The following is a 10,576-nucleotide window of genomic DNA, read 5'->3' as shown; positions in this document are numbered from 1 at the left end:
AGCACAGAAATAGCTGCAACTCCAAAAATGCAGAATGGGATTGGGGAGAACAAAAAACAACCCCAAAATCCAAAGAGTGCAGGGACTTTGTTAACATTCAGGAGATTTGAAGGAGACTTGGAGAACCTACAAGTCAGCAGGTGCTGAGACATAATCCTCTTCCACCTCAGCTCCGCTGCCCATGCTGCCCCTGAGTCCCCATTGGTACAAGCAAAGCTTTCTGCTTGTCCATGCAATTCCCCCAGACTTTGCTGGGCTTGGACTGCTGACACAAGAAGATTGAATAACCTAAACCACACAATGAACCTCAAGTTCTGAAGTCTCCAATGCTCAGAAATCTGCTCTATCTGCTGTATTAAAAATAGCAGGACTGGAACAAACGTGTGCTCCTGCCCTGCAGGTTGCAAGGCAAGGCTTTCCCTGCAGCTCGTGGAGCAGTGCCCCTGGACCACCTGGGCACCCAGACTGGACACACACCTCTGCAGGTGCACACACACTGCTTTTAACACTCTGTCCTGCCTATTTCAGGTCTGAAATTGCTGCCAAGACCCCTACATCCAGTTAGAACAGTCTGCCACATGCTTTCCATTTATTGTTTGGAACATCTCTGTCACATTTACCAGGTCTGGCCTGTCACTCCTCCTCAGTGTCCTCCAGTTCCGACATCCTCCCCTGCCCCCTCCAACACGATCTTTAATTCTATTAATACCACCTAATAATTACTTTGTTCCGAGCCTGCTGAGTAATGACTGCCAACGCTTCTATTTCATTACTATTCCTGTAAAGAAACTGAGCTTTTAACACGCTGGATTTCTGCAGAGGAGTGACAAGGACTGTGCTTGCTGTCCTCTTGCCCACATCTTCCACGGGGCAGAAAAAGAACCAGATAGTTTATTCTCCATGCATCTACAACAGTCACAACTGTGTGATCTGTTTCAGAATGATGAACTAATTAAAATCATAAAAAATATAACCCAGTTAAGACAGCTCAGAAAAAAAAAAACCACATGTGGGAGGAAGATAAAAGGCAGTGACCAAAGAGTATCTATGACTTTCAGGTATCTTTCTTGTAAGCAACCACCCCATGTTCTCTGGCTCAAACCAACATTCACCTCAGTTCCTCCAGAGGTGCTGGGCTTTGGCTTTTCCTTCACTCATCAAAATAAAGTCTCTTCAACTTAGAATTCAACCTACACGGATGAGAGCAATTCAAAGCAACAGCGTAAGCAGCGCAGAGCACGGAGGAAGAGTGAATTAATAGCTTCCTTCATTAAAGCTTACCTTCAAAGAAGTCAGCAACAGAACTCGTCATCACCATCTTCTTGCAGACATTTATTTTTATATTCACAAGAGGATGAATGTAAGAGAAATTTATGGAGATGCTAAATCAAGGCTTTTGTTCCTAACTAGAAAGAAGTCGCTCTCAGCAGTTTAATTATTGTCTTAGTGCAGGACTGATGTTTCAAACGCTGTGCTCTTTCACTAACTTCTTTAAAATCAAATTACATAAGAGATTAAGGTAACACGAGGTAATAGAGGTAATGCCACCTCCTGAAAAAACATACTTTACATAATTTCACTCAGTTATCCCTTGTGCAGCCCCTACACCCATCCTGATCTGGTCACACCTGGTGGCTGTGCTGAACAAGGAGCCCAAACCCAGGCAGCAGCAGACTTGGGATAATCAGTTCACCCTCTTCCCAAGGCTATTTCATCCCTGCTGAAACTAATCCCCCCTCAGAGACCTACAGCCTCCACCTTCCAAAGGACAACAAGCACATCAGGACAACTCCACGTGGTACACTGAAAAAATGAGGCTGTTTTATTGATGATTAGACTCTGCACTGGCAACAAGCATCAAGCTAATACAGACAGACTTCAACCAAAGCATGAGCTTTGAATCAGAAGTCAAAAAGTGACATGATGCCTTAATAAATTAAGGAAGTTAATTCCTCCCCGTTGTCAAGTCTTCACTTGAAGTTCTTTGCAAAATCCTCTCCTTTCTTAATAGAACCCTTCAGCTCAGACATGGCCGCAGCAACCATCTTCTCTTCAAAGGGGGAGAGCTTGCCAAGGCCTAGGTTCTTCTCAATTCCTTTTTTCTGAGGGAAAGAGGATTTAAGGATTAACCATTCATTGAATGACCTAAAGAGTAGCTTAACAGCTCTGACTAAGTATTATCCAGCTGAGACAGAGACCCAGCCTGGCACCTGTGTCATCTCTAGTCTGCCAACTCTGTGCTTCCTGGAAAGAAGTCTCTTACTATCTGTGGCAACTTCTGGAGCCCTCACAAACTTCTCATTCACATGTGTGAAACCAGAAGCCAACCCAGCAGCTCCTTCAAGAGGAGACTGACACCACCTGATTCTTCCTAACTCCACAGCTGCCATCTGCAAGAGGACCTCCTCTGGTGTATGTCCTTTGCTTGCCATCTCAAACTGCCTCAGAGTGGCACTCCCAGGTTTTCAAGATGTCTACATTCCCTCTTAATATCCCTCTGCTTCCACCCCCTCACCAGACTGCCCCCAAGACAGCAAACACCACCCTTTGCATCCCAGCAGCCATGACAGGGCTGCAGCATCACTGTTTTCCACTCCCCCAGGGTATGGGTGACAAAAGGAACACTGCTTTCAGAGTTCAGCAGAGGTCCTGAAAGCAAGCTGTTAATCCTAATCCATGCTGTAGCTCCCCATGTGCCTCAGTTTCTGAGGATTTGCTTGTAGCAGATCAAGCTGAGGAGACAGGATTGCTGACTCTGGTTAATCATAGGAAAGCCCAGAGTAAACAGGCCTGTCTTGAGGCTAGTGTGACCTCTTAAGCCAAGTCTGAACCTCTGGTTACTCAGTGACCTGCAGTCTGAGAGCAGATAAAAGCAGCAGCATCCTTGTCAAACTGAGCTTTGTGCCTAAGTACCACACCCAAATACTGCAGGCTCTTAAAGGCACACTCAGCTGTTAACTCCAGCAACAGCAGGCACTCAGCTAAACTGAAACCACTGAGTAAAACCCACACGACACAACCAGTAGCTGCTGTTCATAAGGCTTGTGATGTGAAGTACATACCCCCAGCTGCAGAGGTGTAGAGAAGTACGGGACCTCTGTCACGTCCGATCGAACAAAGGCACATTCAACAACGCCCTGCTTTCCACTCATGGCATCCAGCAGGGAGAACACAAATCGAGCACCAGCATAGGCCATAGACAAGGTGGCAGATCCTGGGAGAGTTAAACCACTTTCAGAACAGATCACATTGAAACCTCATACCTCCTTTAGCATCAAAGATTTCCATACCACAGTAATAATGCAGTGTCACTGACTTCAAGCTCATGACCAGTTAGATAAAGCAGCAGCTTTTGGCCAGCTACATGTGTCTAATTGACCAGATTTATAAAAGAAACAGCTTAATTTGACAGAGAAGATTCTTTTAAAGCCATAGATGGTGTAGGATCATTTACTATTTAGTCTTACATACTGAGCTGTTTCTAGTAGCACAGCCCAGGCAGCAGCTGACAGAGCAGAGCAGTGAGATTGACAACAAGCAGTTCATATCTGTTAATAAGATTAAACTGCAGAGGACTGCAGCCCTACAGACAGTCAACAAGACTTACTTGGGAGCTTTACTCAAGAACCCACCTGCTCCTGCTTTAGCTTGGACAACTTCAGTCCCAGCTTCTTGAATTCTTGCTGTAAGCTTCTCCAGCTGATCCTGAGGAAACTCCACTTTTGGTGTGCACTGGATGGGAAAAAAGAAGTTACTACCAATACCAGAACATCTCCAGATTCAGCATAAAACACACAGTATCTTTTGTACCACTGCAGTTGTTACCAATAATTTTCAACTGGGCAAAATGGGGTTCCCCAGCTCACAGCTTGTGTGACACTGACCAGCTGTAAAAGTCAGAGCTGGGGTTACTGCATGGCCTGGAACAGGAACCCAGCCATGCCCAGCTTCCTCAGGGACAAACCACAGCTTCACAGCCAAACCAGGGCTTGCCACGGCTCCTCACTACTGTGTAGTCCTGTGCACTACAGACACCCTCCAAGCATTAGGAATTTCAGAAAGTCTTCTTGTAAATATTTGGGTCACCGCAGCATTATGGAAGTCAAGCCTTATGGAAGATCCAGTTTCCCAGCAGTATTTAGGAATTCACTGAACCTTCAGTTACAGCTACACCAGTAGCTTAAGCACAGTTGTGTCTGTCCCAAAGGACTGTTTAACTAAAGCACCTCTCAGCATTCAGCTGCTCCAAAGCCCTTGCTCCAATTCCCAAGAAAATCCTTCTGTAAAGGATACTTTATTCCCCACTTAGAGCACAGCTTTTCTCCCTTTGTTACAGACTGCTCCTTGGCCACATCCCAGCACCTCCCCATGAGACTGCACCTGTTCAGAACTGCATTTCAGCCTGGCTGCAGGGCCAGACTACCAGTCATGGCTGGAACAGGCCTCCCTGCACAGCCTGAGCTGTGCCTTTCAATGCTGGAGCTTCAAGTGGGGTTCCCAGTCCGTCACGGCAAAATCACTTCACTTTTTCTCCTGTCATGAGATACCTGTCACAAACAGTGCCAGGACACCTAAACACCCACACTACCCCTCAGTTCTTATCCCAAACTCCTTTAGAAGAAAGCTGGAACTTTATACTGCCCAGATGGGTTCAGATTTAGGCTGTTGCCTTTTACCCCATCCCAGAAGGAAAGCAGCCATGAGAGCAGATTGTATCCTAGCACGTTTCCTGCCATCACAGAGGCACTTGATATCCACCCTGCCATGCTGCTGAGTGTGCTGCCACACACACAGCTGTCACCCTGACTCACCTGAGAGATCAGAGGGATGATGGTCTTCCCAGCATGGCCACCAATAACTGGAACAGTTACTCGAGCTGGATCCAAGCCCTGAGGGAAACACAAAACTTTCCAGCTACTGAAGCACACGGGCAAGAAAAACAAGTGACTTCACTCTCTGCCCTGGATATCAGCACACACAGGGCAGGAGTTCCAGAAAAAGGGACAAAGCCACATCTACAGAGCAGAACCCTGGGTTACTCTGATCACTTCATACAGTTACAGGATATTATTACTGCAGGATGGATGAAGAGCAGCACAACATAAACACCACCAGGGCTATTAGGAGCAGTAACCTGTTACAGCTCCTGATACTTTGCAGAGTATCCTGTGACACACAGCACAGTTTGACTTGCAAACACACACCACAACTCAACTCTCTCCTCTGGTTGCATGGCAGGGTTGGGAATGCCAAGGGAATTAAGGCCAACACATAGCTCACTTGCAGGGCACAGCTATGAAAAGGAAAGGTCAAAGTCTCTTGAACCACATTTTGCAAGAAACCTTATCTTCAGGCTCCTCTAAATAAGGGAGACAGGGAATCATTGCCTTTGCCTCTAGCTGCACAGAAATCCGAGCTCCTTTGGCTCTCTGCAGCGATTTTGGAAGCACTTCTTTATAGATGTGATGATCAAAGCAGGCAGTATCCCTCCCCCTGCACGTTAACCATGACCTGCCTTCAGTTCAGCCACAAAAGTATTCGCTCTGACGATGTCCAGTGTCGTAACGCCAAAGATTTTGTTGGGATTATACACACCGTGCTTCTTGAAGACTTCTGAAGTTATTGGGATGGTTGAATTTACCTACAAGCAACAAGAGGCAAGCACTGATTAAAAGCAGTTTAATAAAAAGCCAATGCATGAACTTAACAGGCCAATTAACAACCCGAACTATACTCCCAATTTGGAATCAACTGTAGCCAATTACTTTAATGCCTAAATTGAAGAGCCATTTACAGTCAGGCTGGAATAAAAATCATTAATTTTAAATAACCATTAAGACAATAAATTTGTTCATTCCCATTACAAAGGCTCCTCCCTTAGTGAGCTAAGGCTTTTATCCCAGCTAATACCAGCTTGCATTATAACCAGTCACATAGACTTGGAGATATTAAGCACTTTTACATCCAAGTTTCTCTGAATTAAACTTTTCTCTGAATTAAAAATAGCCAAGAAAAGTGGGTTAGTAGAACCAGGCTTTTCTGCAAATACACTGTAGACTTTAAAGATACTGTTCAAAATTAGTAGTAATTTGGATTACTCTAGCATTTGGTATACTCTAGTATCTGGAATTTGGTGAAGTTTCTCCTCTACATTCCAAGGTAGAAAATACTTACTGGGTTAGAAATAATACAGATCATGGCTTCTGGACAGTGCTTTGCACAGGCAGTTGTCAAAGAGGCAACAATGCTGGCATTGGTGTTGAACAGGTCGTCACGGGTCATACCTAAAACACAGCCAGGGCAGGATTTTAAGTTACCACCACAGGCAGGAAATGCAATCAAAATCCAATATTCTGCTCTGGACAGACACACATCAGCCTCTGGTTTCACAGATCAAGAACAAATTTTCCAGCTGCAGTAAGGAATTGGCACCACAGGTAACTCCTGTCACTAATGAAGAGATCAGCCTTTTCCAGGAGCAACCACTGCCCACTGACAGAACCCACCTCACTGAGGCTGCCTGAAGTACACTGTGACCACACAACCCACACCCGTGCTGCTCAGAGCAGCACACTGCTCCCAAGATCAATCCTCCTCCCTCTTTTAAGCCACTTCCACAACTACAGTTTAAATGACAACTGCTGTGTGTAAAATATTGCTGGTTGGGTAAGTGCCACCCCCCACTGCTATTGAAGCAACTACTTTAACTACGAAAAATGAAGATTTAGGAAGAGCTAGGCATTAAAGTCTAGAATTTTGTTATGTTCCTAATAAGATACTAGAAAACAGAAATGGAGGAGGTCAGAAACATTCTAAAAAGATTTAACAGCATTTATTCAGAGATGCCCCAACTGTACACAAAACAAAATGGATTATTTACCTTCTGCTGAGAAATTAAACAAAGAACCAGTTTTTATTCCTCGAGGATTGCTCTGGGACAAGAAACACTAAAGGAGATTTAGGATCACTTGCATGAAAAGCCTTTGCAGCTCAGGCCCAAGAAGGAAATCCAGAAATCAATTTAGCCCATTTCAAAAGGGAGAGTGCAAGAGAGGCTGAATGAGCTGCCTGATACCACAGGGAGCTCTGGGCAGGAGCATGAACAGAGCCCTTCCACCCAACAGACACAGCTCTGAGCACAACTGCAGAGATCCACTTCCAAGCAGCCCTGGGGCTTTCCAACAAAGAGAGCCTACCTGGTTTTCTTGGGACTCCTGCTGGAATAACAACAACATCACAGCCCTTCAGACATTCTGGCAACTGCTCAGGTCCCATGAAGCCTGAAATGGAAGACATTCAGGCATTATGTTTTTGACAGTTACTAAACAGCTGACACTTTGAAGTATAAAATCATGCCCAGAGGCATCCAAGTCTTTTTCTTTAAATTTAACCTTCAATTTAGACTTGATGCTGAAAAGCAAAGAAACACAATTATGGATAGATCCCATTTGATGTTTTATCCTTGTTTTAAAACTTACAGAATGAGAGTGGTGAGAATCTCACATTCACCTGTTTCCAAACTCTCAGTTCCTCCTGCTATGTGTATTTACCCTCCAAAAGCCTTGGCACTAGAGTCAGTGCCCCCAGAGAACTGCAGACTGGCACATTCATGTAAAATGTCACCTTTTGGTTATCTTCAGATAAAAGATGAGCAGATTAAGTTTTGATTTCATCTAAGAGAAAATAAGCACATGGAATTCACCCAGAGAATGGTAAACCTATTTCTAGTCAAACTTTTCAATTCAACACTCTGAGACAATTCCACTGAATGTTTCCTGCCAGATGTCACAAATTTCCCTTCAACAGTGCAACCACAGCCCATACTTATCTCCATACACGTCAATCTAATCAGCTAAACCTTAATTAATCATTCACTGCTTGAGGAAAAAGCTATTTAACTTGATCCTGGGCTTCAGGCCCAGTGGGTGAAGATCTCCCCTCCCAACAACGGGCAGCGGAGGGTCAGAGCCCCCCCGTGGGAGGGTCCCTTTGGCAGCCAGGCACTCCCAGGTACCTTTGACGTTGGCTTTGGTCTCGATGTGGCTGAGGTCGGCTGCCACGCCCGGCGTGTGGGCGATGTCGTAGAGGCTGAGCTTGCTCACCAGGGGGCTGTTCTTGAGCAGCAGCGACAGGGGCTGCCCGATGCCCCCCGAGGCCCCCAGCACGGCCACCTTGGCATTGTTCTGTGCAAAACAGACAGCAAACACGTTGGAGAGCTGCTCTGGCAGTCACCCCCTCCCAACAGTGACCTTTCACCACTCTTTCTTTACTTTCAGTCCTGTTTCTCATTTTTTTACCAAGCACTGTGTAAACTTGATAGTTTAAACCTACAGAAAATGACCCATCACAGCAACCTCCCAAAGGTTTATTGGTAGGACAGTAAGTCGGAAAAAATGGTTACCTGTGATCTGAAACTCAAAAGGGAAGCAAGGCTAGGGCAAAGGAACCCAAGGGATCACCCTTCTCCCAACAGAAATGCCTGCCTGAGACTAATATCTGCCACCCTGTGGGCCCAGGCCTGATTTAGGGCAAATCTGGTTTGTAGCTTTTCTACTTTATGTTGCCAGTATAAAAAAAAAAAAAAACACAAAACCGCTTTCTATTTTTCTAGTTTATGTTGCCAGTATAAAAAAACATGCTTTCCATTTGGCAAATCAATACATGTAATGGACTACAAGAAATGTAATAACCACTGCATATATGTGAAGAACACGTTTAACCTGATATAAATCCAAAATAGCACCTGCAGATTCAGGACTGAGAACATTAAGTGACTACAATTTCCAGCTTTGATCACGTGGCTGAGAATCAAGTAAAATCAACTCTGCTTGGCTGCCCTGTGGACCAATTTTATCCTCACTCAGCTACTGACTGGCAGGGTGTAATTTCTCTCACAAATGCCTGTTTGCAAAGTGTTGCTCCAGAAGAGAAAAGCTCCTTCCAGGGGCCAGAACAACCTTAAAATGCAACACTGTGATGGAAAACTCCTGTGGAGATGTAATGAGCAATTACTGCTGAGAATGCCATTCTTTATCACAATCTTTCCAGATAAAAGCAGTAATAGCTCCACATCCCTTCATGAACAGCTTAATCACTGTGCTATGATGGGAAATAATCCACCCAAGAACTGGACCAGATGAACCTCAGTTTTCTGAGTTTTCTGATAAGCCCGGTTTTCTTGCTACTGTAACAAACTGAATTTTGCATGAAACTCTTTAAGAGGAAGCAAAGTCTGGCATGAGTCACTGCTGAGCCCCATCTGTGACCGAGCTGACACCGCGGGGTCAAAATCTCACCGCTAATAAATATAGTTTCCATGAAAAGACTTAGACAAGGCTCTCCTATACAACACTTATTTACAGCTGCAATAATCAGTCCTTTACATCCCACCGGGCCTATTAACACTGGACAGAGGTCGGTCTCTACTCCTGCAGCCACAGCAGAGTGGTTGGAGCCAGCACAGTGGATTTTGGCACACGCAGTCCTTTACATCCCACCGGGCCTATTAACACTGGACAGAGGTGGGTCTCTACCCCTGCAGCCACAGCAGAGTTGTGGAGCCAGCATAGTGGATTTTGGCACACAAAGGATTACTGCTAAACCAACCACCGGCTTTAGTTCTTAACACCTCCGGAACGCAGGGGCATTTTTGCACTCGAGGGAGGAAGCAGCAGACCCATCACCCTCTGCACACCGTCAGAGAGAGGGAGCTCATACCGCATTACCACAGCCGCAGCCTGGCTGGAGCAGGGTGGGAGCTGCCGGGCCGGGACCCGCAGGGCCACGGTGCTGTCCCCGGGCACCGCCAGCACCGAGACCCCCGAGGCACCGGCACACGCTGCCAGCCCCTCTCCGAGCCCTGCAGCTCCACAGTCCCCTCACTGAGGCCCCGGGCTCCTTCCCGGCCCCGCAGCATCTCAGCGAGGCTATGGGGCCCTCCCCGGGCTCCCTCGATCCCCGCAGCCCCTCACCAAGGCCGGGTCCGGGCTCCACCCGAGCCCCGCAGCCCCTCACCAAGGCCGGGTCCGGGCTCCACCTGAGCCCCGCTCCGAGGAGGGCTCCGGGCTCCACAGCCCAGGAGCACCGGGGCTGCCTCCCGACCCCGCAGCCCCCACCGAGGGCCTGCGTTCCACCCGAGCCTCGCAGTCCCGGAGGAGGAACTACGTCCAACGCCGGCCCTGCGGGCCCAGAACGGAGAACAAGCAGGCCTGCATCGCCGCCCTGCGCCCCTTCACCGGGCAGCGCCTGTACTCCACAGCCCCCGCACCGGGCAGCGCCTGTGCTCCACAGCCCCCGCACCGAGCAGCGCCGGGGCTCCTCCCCGGCTTGCCCCCGAGCTCCGCAGCAGCCCCAGCACGGAGGGGGCGGCGCGGGGCCGTACCTGCGCGGAGGTGGCGATGCCGCGGCGCAGGGCGGTGGCGGCGCTCAGGCGGGACAGCATGGCGGGCACGGCGGGCGCGAGCGGCGGCTGCGGCGCGAGCGAGCGGTGACTCCAACGACCTCCAGGGCCCGCGCGGCGCCTGCGCGGCTCCGCCCGCCGCTCTCGCGAGACTGCCGCCCGCGGAGGGAAGGGAGG

At 47.8% G+C, this 10,576-nt stretch overlaps 1 protein-coding gene across 1 annotated transcript; it reads right to left on the bottom strand.

Moving 5' to 3' along the window:
- Window positions 1–1,799: 1,799 nt before the first annotated feature.
- MDH2 (malate dehydrogenase 2) lies at window positions 1,800–10,568 on the bottom strand. Its single transcript, XM_041423206.1, has 9 exons — window positions 10,382–10,568; window positions 8,015–8,183; window positions 7,197–7,280; window positions 6,175–6,284; window positions 5,516–5,641; window positions 4,812–4,889; window positions 3,633–3,732; window positions 3,063–3,214; window positions 1,800–2,102 (listed from the first exon to the last, which is right to left on the bottom strand). The coding sequence occupies exons 1-9, from the start codon at window positions 10,439–10,441 to the stop codon at window positions 1,971–1,973; spliced, it is 1,011 nt and encodes a 336-aa protein (XP_041279140.1). The 5' UTR covers window positions 10,442–10,568; the 3' UTR covers window positions 1,800–1,970.
- Window positions 10,569–10,576: the final 8 nt, after the last annotated feature.

This window comes from Onychostruthus taczanowskii, unplaced genomic scaffold (assembly GCF_017590055.1).
Source record: "Onychostruthus taczanowskii isolate IOZ18803 unplaced genomic scaffold, ASM1759005v1 scaffold75, whole genome shotgun sequence".
Lineage (NCBI taxonomy): Eukaryota > Metazoa > Chordata > Aves > Passeriformes > Passeridae > Onychostruthus > Onychostruthus taczanowskii.
Note: the sequence above shows the minus strand (reverse complement) of the source record. Positions and strands in the feature narration are given on the sequence as shown.